This window comes from Rousettus aegyptiacus, unplaced genomic scaffold (assembly GCF_014176215.1).
Source record: "Rousettus aegyptiacus isolate mRouAeg1 unplaced genomic scaffold, mRouAeg1.p scaffold_m13_p_8, whole genome shotgun sequence".
Classification (NCBI taxonomy): Eukaryota; Metazoa; Chordata; class Mammalia; order Chiroptera; family Pteropodidae; genus Rousettus; species Rousettus aegyptiacus.
In genome coordinates this window covers 21,269,078-21,290,425 of record NW_023416311.1, presented here as the reverse complement: position 1 = coordinate 21,290,425, position 21,348 = coordinate 21,269,078, and the positions used below count along the sequence as shown (strand labels likewise).

The window sequence follows — 21,348 nt, the reverse complement described above, 5'->3', positions numbered from 1 at the left end:
CTACCCTTTTGAAATGCATTGCTTCCAAAAACAGCTTGGTCTGCTTATAGATTTCTTGGCCTGTCTTGTGGAAGGTCTTGAGAAATTCTATGAACTCTTTAGATACTCTATCCGTTTCAATGCTGGTTTGCCGGTTTATGGAAGGACTGGGAGCTTTTGCTTCCTGAATTTCTGCTGGGCAAATAAAAAATAAGTTTCATTACATAGAAGATCCATGCATGAAATTACTTTAAGTTTCTAATTTAAGATTATTTAAATCATGCTTAATCAAAGTTAAACTTGAATTCTTATTTTATGTTTAAATATTTGAACAACTTTCCTTAAAGTAAGCTAAATCTACTTTATGAGTAGGAATAAAGTAGATAAAATAATACGATCTAAAAGTATCTCTATTCAAATAAAAAGTTGCTCTATTCATATTTTCTTAGCCAAAATCTATCATGCTTTGATCTATACATTTAATTGTTAATACTGAAATGGCACTATCTTGAACTACTTTTTCAAACATTTGCACGAGTTTACAAAATAATCAACAAATAAAATAACAATCAGTAGAAACACAAAAATGTTAGATGACTTATAAAATGTTATAACTTTCCAAATCCATTTACTTGCCAAAAAGGTAAACAAAGGCTAATTTGTTTATGTGGAGACTAACACGTAATTATTTATCCACTATTCAGTTTTCAAGCCATACTGTTGAAAGTGAAGAATACATTCAAAGTACCATAGTGATTATGATAGAGCATACAGAAAAGAGGCAATACGGGCAAATAAAATACTGTCTAATCAGTTGGCCACCCAACTCTTTTCCCTCTTCAATAAATACACTTAAAGGAAAATGGGACCTTTATAGCACAGAGGTAACAAAGCTGTAATAGAGTAAGCACTCTCAGAAAGCATGAACTATTGCTTGGTCTCATCACATTCTAAGCCTCCTGATTTTGAATTGTGCTCTCTAATTCAATACCTGTAAGGAATTAGATACCTCATGCACCCATGATTCCCTTTTAGCACAAAAAGGATAATTAAGAAGAAAAAGTATCTTTTGAAGGTATTAAAATCAGCCAATTACATATTTTCTCAGAGAAATTTCTTATAATCTTATTTTTTAAACTTTAGTACTTGAGATATATTTTAACAATGTAGCTGAAATAATGTTTTAAGATAATAAAGGCATTCCTAATAGAGTGACTGATTTATTCAAGAGAGGCAAACACATGGAGATAACCTAAAAGAATATACTATTAGATGTGGCAAACTAAAGACTCCACATCTTACTACATAACTGGTTGCTAAACTAATGTGTTATAAACTGTTGGACTTATGTTCAAATTAAAGCAAAACACCTTTACCCCCTACTAACTTGTACTATCAAGTTATTAGCAGAACAAAATTGCACTTTATAGTTATCTTTCCAAATCAAGTTAAAAAAGCACAGTATGCTTTTACATAAAATATGAGAAATGGGATAAGAATATATGTATTTATAAAAGCACAGAAGTATACACAAGAAACTAATGACAAAGGTTGTCTAAATGTGGGATAAGGGTGGTGGTAGTCGTTGGAAACTAGATGAGTGAGGGACTGAATTATATACCTTTTGTTTTTGAGTCACTTGGATGTACTACCCATTGTTTTTAAACAAAAAAATAAATCGGGTACAATTCAGCTCGAAACAAAAACTGGCAGCATCTTTTCTGAAACACTGTTTTTATCAATATGGAAAACCAAAAATAGTATTTTACTTCCTGTATGACTGGAAAAAGTTCTTTAATACTTGGAATTTAATCCTTAATTCGATCTAATAATTCTACTCTCAGTCATGATGGAATAACAGGGATTGGGTTTACTCTACTCCCTTAATCAGATAAAATATAAAAAAATAATGGTTTTTAGACAGTAGACAACAGGTAGATGAAAAACTAACGCTGGAGAGAAGGGACTATCATGGTAAGTCCTATAAGTGCCCCACATCACTATAGGGATAGTTTTTAGTCCACATCACAGGGAGAGGTAACTCAAACAGGACCAACTTGCTGAATTGGGGAAATTATGTAGAGTGCAGGGAGGCCGAAGTTACTGGAAGTGGCCTGGCAAAATACAGAGAGGATGGTGCTGCACTGAAAAGACTGCAAAAGGGTTCCCCTGAGTCTCTGAGTACTGCACATGTATGCGACAAAACTACCCAAGACTGGGTAAAGGAGCAGGCAGGACAACAGCCACAGCACACATGGCTGAGAAAAATTCATTTTCCCAACAGCCAGGAATAAAGAGCAACAGCAATGCCAAATGTGTGGGCAAATATAAAAGACATTTTTTCATTTAAAAATTTCTTTAAAAGATAATTGTTTGAGGCTAAAGTAATAATAATGGATTGTGGGATCTATATGTAAAAGTAAAATGTAGGACAACAAGGGATGGGAGGAAGAAATGTAAGAACACTGTTGGTAAGGTTCTTATATATAAAGTGGTATATTATTATTTAAAAGTAGAATAGTTAAATACGTATTTTGTAAACCTCAGAACAACCCCAAAAGGAAAGGAGAAGAGAAGGGAGGGAGAAAAGGAGGGAGAAAGGAAAGAAGAAGTGAATAAACCATAGTAGAGATAAAGATATAATCATAAAAGATAATCTATCAAAAAGAAGTCAGGAAAAGAGGAGAAAAAGAACTAAATCCAATGAGATAAATAGAAAACAAAGAGCAAAATGGTAAATTTAAGCACTATCTTATCAAAAATCTCATTAACTATAAGTAGTCTAAACAGTCCAATTAAAAGTCAGACTGTCAGATTAGATAAAAAAAAGATCCCTCTATATGCTGTCTATATGAAATCCACTTTAAAGATAGAGATATGGTAAAAACTAAAGACATGAAAAGGATATACCAATCAATCAATAATAATTGAAGTAGCCTTATGAATATCAAAGTAAATTTTAGAACATGGAGCATTACCAAGGATAAAGAGGGAGCATTTCACAATGAAAACAAGGTTAATTCTTTAAGAAGGCATAGCAATCCTAAATGTGTATGCACCTAATCACACAGCTTCAAAACACATGAAGCAAAAATGGCTAGAATTAAAAGAGCTAAAAAAAAATCTATAATTTAATTTGGAAATTTCGACACTCCTCTTGGCAACTTATATTAGAGGTAATAAGAAATATCCATAAAGACAGAATATTTGAACAATGCTATCAACCAACTTGATCTGACATTTATAGAACACTCTACTCAACAAAAACAAAATATACACTCGATCTGACAAATAACAGTTTACATATAGTGAATATTTATTATGTGCTAAGGACTTTTCTAACGCTTTTGGTATAATCCTCACAACTCTGTGAGGTAGTACCTTAATGATGTTTACAAGTGAGGAAGCTGAAGCTTAAAGATGTTAAGCAATTTGCATAATGTTGCAGTTATTTAAGTGGAAAAGACTGAAATGTGAACCAGGTCTATGTGCCTTTACTCCAAAGCCCTAGCTCTTTACTAGGCTTATAAGTGCCTCCTCCCACCAAAGAGAAGACTGAAGGCTCTTTAAAGGGATACCAATCTCTGAGACTTTGGAGGTCTGTAAACCAATCGAGGGTATCAAAACTAACAGTCCTTTTATTGCTTTACTTGTGCATACTCCCCCCTTTACTTCCCAGCAAATACTTTTCTCCAAAGACTGATAATTTGGATTTTTTAAAATCCTATTTCAAATTGTAAATGAAAATAAAATATAAGTGAAGATACTATGATACTATAATGGTGGATACATGTCACACATTTGTCCAAATCTACAGAATGCACAACACTGAGAGAACCTTAATGTAAATGATGGACTTTGGATGTTAACAATGTGTCAATGCAGGTTCATCAACTGTAACAAATATACCACTCTACTATGGTGGGCGATGTGGATAATGGAGGAGGTTGTATATATGTGGAGACAGGGGCTATATGGGAAATCTCTGAAACTTCTGCTCCATTTCACTGTGAAGCTAAAACTACATGGCAGACAGATTTTTTTTATTGCATGTTCTCATTAACCTTTAAAAATGTTAGATTCCTGAAGCCATATAAGTAATAAATGTTTTCCATTTTAAGCCATGAATACAGAAGTTAGAGAGGTTAAATCACTTATATGCCTCTCAAGTTACACAGTCAGTAAGAGGAAAAGCTGAAATTTGATGCCAGATCTGTTTGATTCCCAAGTCCAAGTTCTTCGCAACCATACCATGATGTCCCTCCTATTATTATAGCATCTATTTAATTCCTATTAAAATCAATCAATGAGTGTCAGCTGAGTACCTACTCAGTAAGGCTATATGCAAAGCAGATCACATGTAAATTAAATTAAATCTTTAATATAAAAAACAAACCTGTAAAAGCAAAATCACTAAATTTACTTGAATGGTTGTTAGAGTAAAGACAACCTGAAAATGCCAATATGAAAAAAAGAACATGATAATGTAATAAAGATAATTAATGTTACTTCTAGTACTAAAAAGACATTTTTTTCTCAATGATAAAAAATTACTAAAAGCCCACACATATCCAAACAAAAAAGTCCAGCTTAGTAGAATAGTATAGTTCTGACTTTTTCAGTTTTTCTGACTATAGTTACATGATATAGATAAAAGGCAAATAAGCTGTACTATAATAAAAAATATATATTTGGTCTTTGTCCCTAGCTTCCTGCAACAAAGCTCCCAAAACCCTTGGAATTTCCAGAGTGATAAGGGTGAGAGGAGCATCTTTTATTTTTTATTCATAACAAATCTCTTTCTTTTATATCTGAGTTTGTAGTAATGAAGTGACTCTTGCTAGGCCCCTAGTAGCTTTAAGGCTATCTAGATAAGGGCTAGTCACCAGAGAAACCAACCTAGTGGGAACTTTCAGTACTGTCCCACCCCTGACCCAACTTTGGAATGGGGAGAGGAAACTGGGATCTCTAATCACCAAGAGCCAATGATTTAATCAATCACACCCACAAAATGAAGCCTCAATAAAAACACCTAACAACAGTTTTCGGGGGAGTGTCCATGTTGGTCAACACATCAAGGTGCTAGGAGCATGGCATGCCAAAAGAGGGCATGAAAGCTCAGCATCTCCTCCTTTGCCCTATGCATCTCTTCCATTCAGCTATTCCTGAGTTGTATTCTTTACGATAAACAAGTAGAGTAAATACAGTGTTTTCTTGAGTTCTGTGAGTCATTCTAACAAATTATCAAACCTGAGGAGAGGATGGTGGGAACTCCCAATTTATAGCTAGTTGGTCTGAAGTATGAGTGTTCCTAATCCTGGGAGTTTTGACTGGTGTCTGAAATGGGGAAAGTCTTGTGAGACTGAGCCCTTACTCCGTGGGGGTCAGTATTGACTCTCTGTAGAATTATTGGTCACCCAGTGGTACTGGAGAATAAAGACACTACATATTTGGTATCAAGGAAAACTCGTCGTGCCCTTATCAATAAAAAGCAGAAACTGATCAGGTTCCAAGTATATTCCATTTGAAAACATTATAAAAGATTTTACAAGATAAACAATCTTTGGAGTAAATGAGAAAAGGCAACCGAACCACCTGTACTTGAAAAATAATTGTAAAAACAGGCACAGTTATAAAATCAGTTCCAAAGTCAACTTGGGAATCTTCACCTCAGTTTCATGTAAGCACCAACCAGGTCCTCAGGATTAAGTAGCTATTCATTAGTGATCCTTCAAACAATGTAATTAACACCATGCTTCTATTTAATTAACATCTGAAATTCTGGTTTTGGGATAGCACTAAATGCTAAAGGGTTATAGTTTTACTTTCTAAAACCTTGAAATAACTTCAAATTTACAGAAAAGCTGCAAGATTGCTACAAAGAACTCCTTTATACTCTTTACCTAGATTCGCAAAACATTAAGATTTGTCTACATAACTGTATTATTTCTTATAAATATTTTCAAAGTAGATTGTATATATTATGCTCTTTACCCCTTAATATGAGTATTTCCTAATAACTAGGACATTCTTTTACATAACAACAGTACAGCTATTTTTTAAGTGTGTGGCTTTTTTTTTTTCCTTACATAGGATTCAACTGAGGGTCACACATGCATTTAGTGGTCATGTATACTTAGTCTTCTTCAATCTGGAAACATTCCTCAGCCTTCATTTTTCATGACATTCATAATTTTGAAGAATATAGGCCAGTCACGTTAAAGAATGCCCCTCCATTTGGGTTTTGCTGTCGTTTTCTCATGACTGAATTCAGGTTATAAATTTCAGTTTAGATATTACATACTTCATGTTGTGCTATTTTCAAAGTATCATACGTGGATGCACATAATGTCCATCTTCTCCCAGAGTTATATAGTTACTATTTCTCTATTTGTTGTAAATAAATAAGTTATGAGGGTTCATTTGAGACCATGTTCATAACCTGTTCTTCAGGAAACTGTCCCTTCTCACACCAGATTTAGCACCCATTGATGAAACCAGCCTGAATCAATTCTTATGATGATTGCAAAATGATTTTCTATATCCATCGTCCCTTTATATTGATTAATTATTCAACATTCTTTGGTAAAGAAGACCTTTCTCTTCTCTTTTATTTAATTATTTATGTTACTAGTAAGATGGACTAATGGATTATTATTTTATTCAATCAGTTATATTGTTCTGATTTATTTTGATACTCCAATTTGGCCGGTGGGAACCCATTCATGCTGGCTTCTGGGTCTCTGATGTGCCTCCAACATTTTGGGGGGACTCTCTTTCCCTGCTCCAGCATGGAATCAGTCATTTCTCCAAGGAACTTAGTTCACTTGAGTGAAGAGCAGTAGTAGAACCCAAGGCCTGGCTGGAAGATTAGTATTTGAATTCTAGGAGCACAGGCTTTCAAATCATTTGTAAAATGTCCACAAGATTTTACTCAGGTGACAACATCTATTTGAGCTCTTTTTTAAAAAGGCAGTTTTTAATGTTTGAGCAAGTATTTTAACTTGGCCAATCTACTATGATTTACTCTATAAACTATGGCTCACACAACTTTACTTTGGAGATCAGAAAACTGTAAATAAACTCTCTTCAGTTTTTAGTCAAGTTATTCCATTTCTTCTCTGAAGCGGCATCCAACTCTTGTTAAAATAGTCTTCAAATCCCTTAGAAGGTTATTTGTGTTCTATTTATCACCAAGCTGCCCTAGCTTAAGAGTTTTCTTTTGTGCCACCAATATAGCAAGTAAAATATAAAAAGCAAGGGCACCACATATTAATGAAGTAAAATAAAGAACACAGAATACAAAAGGTCTGTTTTAGTCTAGTCTCAATAAGTTAAAAACTGCATTTAGTATGGGCTAACTTTATCCACATGCAAAGGCAAAAAAAAAATCAGTCTGAAATGCAAAGTTCATCTGGCAAAAGTTAAAGAAAGATTCAACAGCATTCTCTTTTCTAATATACACATATTGATTTTCTTCAACACTTTGAGGTCTTTATCTCTATATATTTTCTAGAGACAAAAAACAAACAAAACAAAACAAAACAAAACACAAAAAAACACCTAAAAACCAAGAGCTAAAACATAAGAACTATTCCATATAAAAGTTTTAAAATAAAAATAACTTGGACTTGTTTCTTTTAAAGTACAAACCTTCTCTCTATAATATGATGCACATTGTCAGAGCTCTTAGAACATTTTTCTAAAACTGCCAAGGATGGTCAGTGAATATGCATAACTTTATGCACTTAGTAATAGCAACCTCATTATATGTCTATAGAGATACAGAAATAGAAACACACAGGCACATACTTGAGGTCAAGGGTTATAGTGGAAAAAAACTGAAACAGATATTAGAAGACCAGAATTCTAATACATCAACTCATTACATGGTCTTGGGTAAATCAGTTAACCTTTATGGGCTTTCATACTGTCATCTGTAAAATGAGGCAGTTGAGCCAATGGTTTTATAATTTCTTTACTATTTCATCTGTTGTCATATAACATTTCACCATCTATCATAAATTCATAAGATGAGACTTTTCCGAAGCAAGAAAAAGAATTAAGATAAATGAATGGTTTTAATCAATACCCTTGAGCTCTGTACTAGCAGAGATTACTCTCTCAGAAAAACAACATATTTTTAAATAGCTAACACTTATTAAAGACTTACAATGTGTGTCAGGTACTGTGCTAAACTCTTTACACACATCAACACATCATTTAACCTTCAAGACAGGCCTATGGTGAGTATTACTGTCCCTCAGAACAGACAGGGCTTTAAAGAAATTAACTTGCTCCCAGTCACAGAGCTAGTAAACCACAAAGCAGAGACTCAAACCAGGGTGACTCCTAAGCTTATATTCTTAACTACTCTATACATTACCTCCTAATAATTAAATCATGAGCCAATCACACTTTTAATTTAATCCAATTACACTCTTAATTTAATCTCTAGCAGGTATTGATTATTCCCCCTCTTGTTGCAGAAGAGAAAACTGCTATAAGTAACAGCCAGCCAAGAAATAACTCCAAATTAATCATGTGAACAAGATTTTTTAAAGGTTTGCAGTTATTAAAGAAAAATACTGTTGGTTATAAACAACCTTCCTTTTTTTTTTTTTTAAGGCACGGCAACCCTTGGGTGACCTCAAAGATTACAAGGACCTTGTCAGCTTACAATCCCTTATTTTTAAATTTTTAAGCCTAGAGCACCTGGTCTTCCTAGGCGGTCTCCCATTCAAGTACTAACCAGGCCCGACCCTGCTTAGCTCCTGAGATCAGACAGGATGGGGCTTGTTCAGGGTGGCATGGCTAATAGACAACAACCTTCCCTTTTAATAAAGCAAAATGACAAATGTCATTATATCCGAAAGACCAGCCAAGATCTTAAAGCGTGAAGTTATCATTTCCCTGCCTTTGGGCAGACCTAAAAAACCTCAAGACGACTACCCAGGTTGTGGAGCTATGGGTGAGATAGGGGCCTCAAGAAAACAGTTCCTGTTCCCAGTCTCCCTCATGATTCCAAATTCACTGCATAACTCATTACTAACATAAAGGTTCAGAGACTAAGCCCTAACGAGACATTCTTTCTTGCTTCCTGCTAGGCCATTTCAACTAGGTTGTCTGCTCACAAGTAGAACAATTGTGACTTTGGTGATAACCCCTTTGCTGGTTACACAGCATTTTAAGAAATAGGATGAATAAGGTCAAGTACATATAAATCTAAGCACTAGAAAATATATATTTTGGTTTACTGCTACCCCCTAAAAGCCCAAACTAAGCCTTTTCCTGTATGTTCACTCAACATGTTCCCTACATGTTCATACATATTTCCTCAAGACACAAGCTCTCTCTCAAACAAGCTCTCAGAAAACTTCTGTGTTTGATGACTGCAAGCCTAGAAACAGCCATTTCTGATAAGGTATAGACAGTGAGGATACTACACAAGGGAGAATAAACCAGGATCCAAAAATTAAATGCACAAAAATAAAACATCCCCAAAGACAGCCTTTTAGATGGGAATGAATTTTATAAAGAAAACTATATTTCAATTCCTTTTATTCCTCCTATAAACAAGCTTCTCTAAAACAATGTCCTCCGACCAGAGATTTTTGGTTTCATACATATCATCCGACCCTTAAACCTAATTCCAGTCTCAAATCTAAGTTAACAGTCTATGAAAGTTTACAGAAATGAGAAAACTGAGCCCACATGCATTGTGGATCTACTTTGTACCTCATTTGTGCACAAAAGGAAAAAAGAAATCAGAAAATCACCCTTCTTCGATCCGACCCTGGATGAAGCGCTGAAAAACTTCTTCACTGTGGTCACCTTGCGGGTTTTCTCATTGGTTTTCTTTTCTTCAAACTTGGAAAATGTGAGGGACTGGGCCCCCTGGCTGCTCTGACTGCTAGCAAAGGCCTCTTCTTCCTCCCGCTGTAGTCTGTAATTCAAGAGAGGATTAAGAATGATCCAAATATCCTCCAAGTTCTCCTTGTATCTAAAGGTTAGTACTCAACGAATTGAGGATCTAAAATATTTAGAACTAGAGGCTAAATATAGCAAATAGGTCTGAGCTCTCTAATGTGTAAGTATCCTGCATGGTACTATAGACTTTAAAAGGGACTTTCTCCATAGATCATGTTCATTTCCCTAACAAGCTCATGGTCAAAAAGAAGAAAGAGATAAGTAAATAATTACAGTATAATGTGACAGTTCCTATAGTGGAGAATAAAACCCAAGGGCTATGAGAACACAGGAAAAAAAACTAAATCTGGAGGAATCCAAGAAAGTTTCATAATGGTGACAAATAGGTCTGTCTTAAAAGAATGAATAGGATTTTGCCAAGTGAAAGGGCATTCCAGGAAGAAGGAAATACAAATGTGAACGCATGTGGTTCTTGTTACGATCCAAGTTCAATGTAGTCAGAACTACACACTGATGGTGTGATAGACTATGATGCTGGATATAGAGGCAGGCACCACATGGTCAGAAATCTTGACTGCCAACCTCACTATTATCCTGGATTTCATCATGAGGTAGAGAACCAAAAAAGACTATAAAGCCAATAAGTTACCATTATCAGATCTGTGCTTTAGGAAGATAATATAGGTATCTGTGTGACAACTTGAGGGGCAGAGAGACTAGAGATAGGGACAATAATTAAAAATATATTACAAAGATTTAAATGAGAGAAAATAAGGAGCTGGAAAATAGGAGGGTAAAATTCAAAAGCCTTCCAAAGTTACATTAGAAGGTGATCAATTATTTTAGACAGTGTGGGAGGTAAAGGACTCAAATGTTTTTTTAGCCAAGTGAACAAACAGTGATGTTATTGATACAGAAAGAGGGTTAGAAAAAAAGTTGGAAGGGGGGATTAGAAAATAAAAGCAATAAATTTTTGCCTTGGATCTGCTGAATTTCAGGTATTTCCAATAAATCTCGAAGGTTACAGAAAATGGGTCTCAGTGTGATTCCCCAGAGAGCAGCATCAGCAGCACCTGGAAACTTGTTAGAACTGCAAATTTTCAGGCTTCACTCCCAACCTAATGAAGTCAGAGACTCTGAGGGTGAGGTCTAGTAATCATTGTTTTTACAAGATTTCCAGGTGATCCTCATGCCTGCTCAAATTTGAGAAATTTAAGAAACCTTAAGCAGGGTCACAATCGGAAGGAGTAAGAAAAAACAACAAAGTCATAAGGAGAGGGGGTAATATGAGGATGGAATAGGAACACATCTTTCTCTGAGGCAAAAGAGAAGTTAATATAAAGATATTTGTACATTTTAATGTGGAGAGGGAAGAAAGCTAAGGGAATTCATGCCCAGCAGTCTCTACTTTCTTTATGAAAAAGGATCAGCTACTGAGAAAATTAGGAGTGCAGTGGAAATCGGAGGAAACAGTTCATGTTCTATGTCTGTATTTTCTCTTTCATTGACCATTGAGTCACCAAAAGCTGTGAGTGTACTTTATAATTCTGAGTTCGCCACAGATGCTGGCAGACTAGTCACTCAACAAATGTGGCTAATTAGATATTTAAAAAACTAGCAAAAGCTCTTAGAGTTCAGTCTGACTTTCTTTTATCAAGAAGTTTTAGTTTCTAGGATGCTTTGGCAAAGGATTAACATTATTCATGGCATTTTATTAGTTCCTATGCTCACCAGGTATTCTACCTTTTAATTTTTATCGTAATCGTATTTCTAAATAATACAAACTTATCAACTACTTTTGACCTACAAACCTCATTTTATAAAAATTAAATTTTCATAATGTAAGGACTATATATCATATCGATAGATTTCTACTATTACGTGTTTATGACTGTGCCAAATGCCATGCTGGATATATCAACAAATGAAGAAAACAATCCTTGACGAGAACCATGTGCCAAGCCCTATGCTAGGTATATCATATATATTTCCACATTTAACCTCTATGTGGAGTACATTTATCTCTATTCTTCGAACCCAAGAAACTTATTATCTATATCAGAGTCTAAGATTAACACACCCCAACACAAAATAATTAAGAGTTAAGACAAAGAGGAAATAAAGAAATCACTGAAAGCTATCCATTAAATGTTGTCTGAGAAGGACAAAATATCCATTTCTCTTTATATTAAGCTGACTTGCTGATTGCTCAAAACGGAAGAGAAAAAATGTATTCTGACAATGACAGAACTATATATCCAGTTATAACATAGTTAAACCACCCCTAGTTACGTCCTTTTACCGCTCTGCCAGTTCCCAATCCTCCTGAATCTGCTTCTGCCTGGCTTTGTGGTACTCCTCCCTCCAGCACTTGGAACAGAAACCCTGCCAAGCAGGGTTGCCGTAGTAACCACATCCTTTCTTGCATAGGAGCTCTGATTGATCCACATGAATTCCTCGGCGCTCAGACTTAAGGCTCATCTTCTTCCTGCTAATTAAGTAACAAACAAGAAAAGATTGTTTTAAATTAAGCAATTAAGCACCAAAAAATGAGTCCATATCTTCAAACTATAGGGGAGTGAAGAAGAGAAGGAGGGAGGGAAGAAGGGAGTGAAGGAAAAAAAGGAGAGAGGGAGGCAGAGAAAAGAGAGGGAGGAAAAAAGAAAGTTTAAATACAGCAAATTCTTGATGCAGTCATATTAAAGAAATAACGAACGCTTTAAGAAGGGACAAATATTGGATTAAAGACCTGAATATAAAACATGGAACTATAAAACTCCTAGAATAATATAGGAGAAAAACTTCATGACGTTGGGTTTGGCAATGAATTCTCGGATATCGTAACAAAAGCACAAGCAACAAAAGCAAAAATGAACAAATGGGACAACACCAAACTTAAAAACTTCTGCACAGAAAACTAAACAACCAACAGAGAGAGATAAAAGTGAATACTTTGTCTCAAATAGTTTAAAATTTACCAAGAAAGCGAGTGTAATTAAAGCATCAGAATAATCTAAGTCCTGAGACGGCATTCAAGGCCCTCAGTGATCTAGGAAAAAAAAACGTGAGCCTACTATTTGCCACAGCACACTACATACCCAATATTGTGACAGATATTTAATATAATTATTTCCTACAAAAAAAGAAAGGTAAACATTATCTCCATTTTACTAGATGTGAAAACTCAGGTTCAGAGAAATTTTCAAAAATATGTAAACTCTACTAAAAACAAGCAGAACAGAAGCAACAGAGAAGGTTCTAACACTGTTCAAAAGAGGTGAGCTTCCTTGTACTACATTGTTCCCAATCTACTTGTCTGAACTCACCTTTCTGAGCACAGTAATATTCAATCATATGACCATTTCCCAAGCAAATCATGCATGTTTGTGCCCCAGCCTAGAATTCTTTCCTATACTTTTCTTCTGCCTTTTCAAAGATGATTCACTATTGAAAGTGCATTTTAAGCTTCAATGAAGCTTCTCATGAGCTCCCTTCCACCCGGAATTAACTTTGAGCCTCTATATTCATAACACTGCTCATTTAGAAACCAGTTATATCCATTCTATTTCATTATAAAATACCGTTTCTATATTTGACTTCCTCCCACCTGGACTAGAAGCATCTTGAGGAGTTGCTTTATATTCTCAACAGAACACAGTATGGAGCTAAGGTGCTTAATATGTGTTTTGGATTGCATATGGACACAAGGCTGTTTTCTACTCAGCCCTCATTTGGATAGTGAATAAGCTTTCCTTTAAGATTTGATACAAATTTAAGGACTTACGTAAGATATAAAGTTAGAAAATTGTTTGAATAAGGAGAGATGAATTTTAAAATGTGTCTTAAGTTGATTATGAAACCAGAGAAATTTTTAGCTATGACTTTCCTTTTTAGACTATCAGCAAAGTAATTTGGATTTTCTGCAAAGTTACTTTTTAACAAGATTCCTTATTTGGCAGGTTAAATGTGTTAAGGGAGTTTTCACCTCTGGCAGCTGACTAGATCTTATCAATATTGTTAGGTTGACTCATTTTACTACCCCTATTTTCTTCTTGCTGCTACCTTACGGTTGTTAAAGGAGTGAGGAAGAACCACCTAAAAGCTCTGAAAAAGGGGAGTTCTTTCTCTCTGCTAGTATACAGGAACAGATAATACTTGGACAGAGAGGGATAAACAGTGCAGAAAACCTACTGTGTCAAGTACTTACCAAAATATAAAATCATTTATTCGTCAAAGGTAAGGAATTAGTATCCCCATTTCGAAGTTGAGTAAACAAAGCTTGAAGAAGTCAGGTCACATATGTTAGAGTTAAAATTCGAAATAATGCCTTAACAAATTCCAAAATCTGTTTTCTTTTCTACTATATCATATCTTATTTGTTCATAGCATCAGTATTGTATTACAAATTGCTACCCAAGAATTTCCATTCAAATTCATAGAATGAAATGGTCCTTATTTTTCTTCCCATAAACAAATAAACTGCCAAACAAGCACAGAAGAAAGTGACAATCCACAGAATGTATTCAAGAAACTCACATGTCCAGACAAAATTAAGTCCTATATCTTAGGAATCCCATCATAATTTAACTAAGTGCCAACTGTGCACAGAACTGAACTAGATATCATTGTTAGTATACTTACTAGACATGCCCTTGCCTTCTGGAAGCTTATAACCAAAAAAATAGGCATACTGAACAATGCAGAAAGATATAGTGCTATGAAACTGTGAGGCAGGAAAAGGCATAATTCTGATAAAGGAGTATGGAGAGACCACTTGGGACTAGGGCTGAGGGTGCAGACCTGAAAGGGCTTTCAGTTGAAAAAGAGATCTTAGAGAGAGGACATTCTAAATAGGGATAACATCTTTTACAAAAAGCTCAGAAACAGAAAAGCAAATGTAGAGTAAGAACAGTGTGGTATAAATAGGAGGTTGAATGAAAAAGTTAGGTGTGAAGTCAAATACGATGGCACTTAAAAACTCCAGGCTATAGAGTCTGGATTGAAGTATCATTGAAAGCTCCTGAAAAGCAGAAAGCATGTTAAGATCTTTATTTTAATACATTAAAACGTGAGAAATGAAGTTCTGTCTTACAGAGTGATGAGGTGAGGACGATAAATCCTCTTTACCCAAAATCACCTATAAAAATGGACAAATATGTCCTCTCTGCTGATGGACCAATGTGTTAGCCAAGGAATACATTTAAACTTCAGGCCACCAGCTCTTTCTGCTGGGTTCTCTCATGTCTCCTTTGTGTACGCACAGGCTCTGTTTACCAGTGTGGAAGCCTTACTGGCTAGAGATGTCTGTGTACAAATTCCTTGTCTGAACAAACAACAATCTTTGGCTGAAAATAAAGGGATGGAGGTGCAGGGATGATCTCTAGAAGTCAAGCATAAAAACAAACAAACAAAAACTGAACACAAACATCAAGGGCCATATGCTACAAGAGAGACAGACTTCACAGATTTAGTCCAGCTATAAAACCTGGATAGTATACACTGAGCATCACTTTTGGGAGATTCTCAAAAACAAAAGGGAGGAGTAGAATTAGGGAAGACCAGAATTCAACTTATCACCAAACCCTCAGTGAGTTTACCTTGTTTTCTCCCTCTAGTATCACCAAGCCAACCCCAGAAATGGACACCAAGGCACAGAGAGTGCCTCTAATTCTGGCTCAAGGAAGGAGAAAGGGAACCCTAACACTGAGAGAAAATATGAAAATTTCTCAATTTTATTATCTTTTCCACCTTCTCTTGAGCCATAGCACCCAAGCAACCACATACAGTAGTGACTGGAAAGACAGACTCAGGAGCTAACTCTGAGTAAGGGGAACTACTGATTTTCCTCACTGTCTATCCTCCCATTTCTTGGCCCCAAATGTGCACAGTTGTGGACGTACAGTGTACATGATAGAGTAGGGTAACTAACTTTAGTTTTCTGGCCAGAAGAAAGAAAAGATGAGAACCTAGGGAACAAAAAATAAATACAGGAGAAATCACTGAATAGGAGAACTCAAGAGAGCAACCTGAAAGAAAATGTCTGTGAACTCCTGGGCTCACCCCTGGGCTGTGCATAATGGATCTGAAGCTATTTAGGACCAAAGACTAAAATTCAAACAGAGACCACCACACAAATTTCAGACTAGCACACACATGAAACGGGAAAATTGGTACTGCAAAGGTTTTGAAAAACTGACATTGGAATTACAACCCACAAAAGGTGGGTTACAATATGCAGCTACGACTTGGCAGCAAAACGAAAAACTTTTGCTCTGCCAATGACACTATTAAGAAAATGACAACAACGACAACAACAACAAAACTACAAACTGGGAGAAAATGTTTGCAATCACATATTTGGCCAAGAACATGTATCTAGAATATATAAAGAAAACCCAAAAGTCAACAATAAAAAAATAATAATAATAAATGGGCAAAAGACCTGAAAGACACTTATTTAAAGAAGATATACAAGTTGGGAGACAATGCTCACATTTCAATACAAGAGGCCTTTGCAATAGATTATCTCTTCAAGGATGCTGGAATATATAACATTCTAAAAATAAACAAAGCTCTCTCTATAGCAGAGGGCAAGTTTGTTTACTATCAATACAGTAGAAAAGACACAATGTTTCCCTCCAGGTCAAAGGTCAAGCAGGTCCCTTTGCTGCCAATTATAAAAGATTTGGGTTCCCTAAGCTTGAATTCCTCAGCTTTGACATCACTCCCATGGGACTTGAGGGCAAGGGTAGCCTATGTGAAAATGAAACTTGTTTTGTTGATGTCCTGTGAATAATAAAGTCCCTTGTCTCTAACTCAGAATTTCAAGTCTCTGCCAACATCCATGAAACTATGACAGGCTAACTTGTTACCTGTAAGTAGGGTAAAAACTCAGATCTTTTACAGCTCTTGACAACATGGCAAATAAGCACATGAAAAGTTGTTTAACATCATCATCCATTAGAGAAATGTAAATTAAATCACCCTGAGGTTTCACTATACACTTACCAGAAAGGCTAAAATTAAAAATACCAGTGGCACCAGGTGGTAGCAAGGATGCAGAGCAATTAAACGCTCACACATTCCAAGTGGAATGCAAATTGTATAGCCACCACGAAAAACAGTTCAATGGTTTCATAAAAAGTTAAACATACACTTATGTGACTCAGCAATTCCATTTCTGGTTATTTCCTCTTGAGAAATAAAACTGATGTCACTCAAAAATCTACACAAAAATGTTCTAGAAGTATTACTCAGGATTTTTTTAAAAAATGGAAACAACCGAAGTGTAAACAGGTAAACAAACTGTGTGGTATATCCATGCAATAGATGCTCCTCAGGGGGTAAAAAAGTTGGGGAGAGTACTGACATACCCAGCAACTTGGCTTTATGCTAAGTGAACAAAAGCAGTTTAAAAGTTTACATGTTGTATGATCTTGCAGAGGCAGGAAAGTGTATTTGTAAACTTGCAAGTCTCTCTATCACGTTTCAAAATGAATTGCTACAGATCCTACCTCCAAAGTGTATTGCCACTAGTGTTTGTTAGGAATTAGGATTGAGAGAGAGTATCAGTAAAAAAAAAAAATAGCACAAAAGACATTTTTGGAAATGATGGAACTGTTCTGTATTCTGATTATGGAGATGTTGACATAAATCCATATGTTTTAAAATTCACAGAACTATATATTCCTCTAATATTTTATTTTACTGTATAAATTTTTTTTTGGAAAACTTAAGAGGCAATTTCTAGTTTGGATTGGGGAGAAAGTGTAGAACAGGAGACTGGGATAATGATCAAGAGACAACTACAATAAGAAGTTATAATAATAGAGGTAATACAGTGGGAATGGAAAGGGGAGTGATGGCAACACACTTTGGAGTGAGTCTGCCAAACACATGCGACAGCAACCTCCATTTTATCACAGAACTGTTACCCTCGTCCACAAAGGTAGGCTGCCAACAGCCATTGTTGTATACCCACCACTTCAAGGCCACAGCTGGCTGAACCAGAGGTGAATACGTGACCCAAACTGAAGTTCTGGAAATAAGACTAACTCTGAGCTGTTCTCTTGAATGATGAAGGAGTTGCGGCATGGCTATCTTTTATCAAGTGACCTGAGTCACATGATAACCAGTCTGCAGAATGAAACAGATACACACCAAGAAGCAGAAAAAAGTGGCAGAAGAAAAATACTTTCTAAGTCCTTAGATTTTCATTTCTCAGTTCCAGTTCTTTCCTAAGGTTTACCTGCCTGCCTTCCCTCAGATTCTGCAACATACTCTTTGGTTCCCCACTGTTCTTTTTTTCTTATGCTAGTTACAGTATAGCTTATTTATCTGCACCCAAAGACCTGTCCAAGTACTATTCTAAAACTGGAAAATATAACAGAATTTTGAGGACTACTTAGCATATACTGAGTTCAACAGGTATTAAGATAAAAACAATAATAGCTAAAAGTCTATGAAAACCAACTTGGTGTGGACGTGAGATCTAAACATCAGTCAAATCTGCATTCAAATCCCAGCTCATTTACTTACTTATTAGAAATGTGACATCAGACAAATTAATATTTCTGAAACTTCGATTCATATCTCTGTCCAACTTCTGCTCCTACCATTCTCCACCATTTCACAAACCTAGGCCCCACAGGCCTTGTGTCTCCCTGACGTTTGTTCTCTGATGTTATACCTGTGATTGTGTTACCTTTCGTGGCAAAAAAGACTTGCAGATAATTATGCTTACAAATCAGTTGACTTTAAAATAAAAAAAAAATTATCCTGGATTATCCAGGTGGGCACAATATAAGCACATGAGTCCTAAATGCAAAAGAGGACAGAAACCCAGAATAGTCAAAAAAAATTTTGAAAAAGAATTTAGGACTTACACTTCTCAGTTTCAAAACTTACCACAAAGCCATGCTAATCAAAGCAGTGAGGTACTGGTACAAGGGTAGACATATGGATCAATGGAACAGAATTATGAGACAAGAAATAAACCCACACATCTAAGTTCACCACAAGGGTGCCAAGACTATCCAATGAAAAAAGAATAATCTTTTCACCAAATGGTACTGGGACAATTGGATAACCACATGCAAAAGAATGAAGTTAGACCTTTACCTCACACCCTATACAAAAATTAACTCAAAATAGGTCAAAGACCTAAATGCAAAAGATAAAACTATAAAAACTCTGAGGAGACCACCTGAATGCGATAGGAGACTGAACCCAGTAAAAGCCTTTATGTAAATGTTTAAGATACTGGTGGTTGGGTACAGAGATCTAATCGTCTATCACTGCCTGACAAGCATGAAACCAAATAAGTGTTTACTGTCATTATCCCCACTGATGAAGAGGATACTCAGGCTCACAGAGAATTAATAACTCGTCCAAGATCATCTAATGCCGAGTACTCAAGAATGAATGACCTGAAAGCACACACACCAGCTGGGACCAGTTTTTTACTGAGAGGAAAACTTGCAGAGACAGGGTGATAGCAGATTCAGCAGAGAGTGACGTCAGAAACATGGCAGAGTGTGAGACGTCCCCAGATCTCTCCCCTTCAAACAATAATAAGCTGAACATCTAAAACTCAACAAAAAATACCCAAACTGCACACCACCACGTCTGAGCGTGGGATCTGCACACATGAGCTACTGCAGGTCAGAACCCTGGGAATCAAGCCATAGACTTGGAGCAACAAAGAGCTGCCTCTTGCAGCCAGAGCTCCCTACAGAAGGAGAGGGAGGGCAGAAAGTGCAGCGGGTTCCCTGAACTGCCCTGCCTGACAGAGCTGTGAGCTCCATACAGCAGCAGTGCCCAGGGATCAGGACAGAAAGCAGAGAAGCGGGGACAGCAGAGAAGCAACAGTTGCTTATTACCAGCCTCAGTTGCAAACACGAGGCTGAGCCACAACCCCCAGCCCCCAACCCAAAAGGCTCCTCCCTCCACATCCTCCAAGACCGAGCCCCAGGGGAATACAAGCAGATGCTACCAAAACTTTCGCTAACACTGACAGGGACTGAGACTGAGGATAGCGAGAATGACTGAATAGCTATAAGAAAATAAAAAGGCATTATTAAGGCTTTATATAAAGCAGGGACCCAAGAGGCTTAGACGCCACCTACTGGAAACCAAAAGAAAAACGCCTTCTTTGCAACAGGCTAAAAAGAGACCTTTATATAATAAGCCTTCTTTCTGGAATAAAAGCAAAATACATTTCCATTAATGCCCAAGTGGGGAAATAATCCTTTAAACACCATGAACAACGAAGGTGACAAGGCAGCTCAGAAAAAAGAGATAAATCTCCAGAAAATACGCTTAAAGACATAGAAATATGCAACTTAAATGACAGAGAATTCAGGATGGCACTTTTGAAAAAACTCAGTGAGATCCGAAACAATTCATATCAACAATTTCAGGAATTGAAAACTCTGAGGAAAAAAATAGAGGTAAATCACACGATCTTGAATTTGGCAAAGGATTTTTAGACATGACACCAAAGAGCAACAAAAGACAAACTGTTCTTCATCATACCTAAAAACTTTTGTGCTTCCAAGGACCTCATCTAGAAAGTGAAAAGATAACCCAAAGAATGAGAAAAAAATATCAGCAAATCATGTATCTGAAAAAGAACTTGTCTCTAGAATATATAAAGAGCTATTACGACTCAGCATTAATAAAAATAACTTAAGTCTTTAATGGGTAAAAGGTCTGAATAGACACTTCTCCAAGGAAGATATACAAATGGTCGATTAGCACATGAAAAGATGTTTGATTTCATCAGTCATCAGAGAAACCTAAATCAAAACCACAAGATACCACTTCACATCAAGGAGAACAAAAAACATCAGATAATAACAAGTGTTAACAAGGATGTGAAAAAACTGGAGCCTAATACACTGCTGGTGTGAATATACAATGATGCAGCCACTTTTGGAAACCATCTGACAGTTCCCCAAACGATTAAACAGAGCTACTATATGACCCAGCAATTCCACTCCAAGGTACACACACAATAGAAATGAAAACATGTGTCCACACAGAAACCTGTACATGAATGTTGATAGCACCACTGCCCATAATAGCCAAAAGATGGAAACCCAAATATCCATCAACTGACAAATGGATACACAAAATGTAGTATATCCATACAATGGAGTTATTACTCAGTCATAAAGAGAAGTACTGATACATGCTACGATTAACTGTGAAAACATGCTAAGTGAAAAAAGCCATTAAAAAAGACCACATATCGTATGATCCCATTCACATGAACATCCAGAAAAGAGAAATCTATAGAGACAGAAGTAGATTAGTGGTTGCTAAGGACTGAGGGGGAGAGGACGGGGATAAAGGAGTTAGCTAAAGGGTATGGGGTATCTTTTTGAAGTGACAAAAATGTTTTAAGTTGGCTATGGTGATGGTTACCATCAAATT

General features: G+C 36.2%; 1 protein-coding gene and 1 pseudogene across 6 annotated transcripts in view; both read right to left on the bottom strand.

Annotated features, from left to right (window-relative positions):
* Nucleotides 1–21,348, bottom strand: part of RABGEF1 (RAB guanine nucleotide exchange factor 1) — a 55,002-nt gene that overhangs the window by 21,064 nt on the left and 12,590 nt on the right. For 3 of the 6 annotated variants that reach the window (XM_016138525.2, XM_036225876.1, XM_036225874.1), the window contains exons 2-4: nt 12,212–12,400; nt 9,759–9,925; nt 5–174 (exon numbers count right to left, since the gene is read on the bottom strand). In XM_016138525.2, coding sequence (XP_015994011.1) covers nt 5–174; nt 9,759–9,925; nt 12,212–12,390 — 516 coding nt within the window. In that variant the 5' untranslated portion in view covers nt 12,391–12,400. The remainder of the gene's footprint in view (nt 1–4; nt 175–9,758; nt 9,926–12,211; nt 12,401–21,348) is intronic. The other 3 variants (XM_016138527.2, XM_036225875.1, XM_016138526.2) reach the window with 2 other exon arrangements.
* Nucleotides 8,683–8,802, bottom strand: LOC118606994 (annotated as a pseudogene).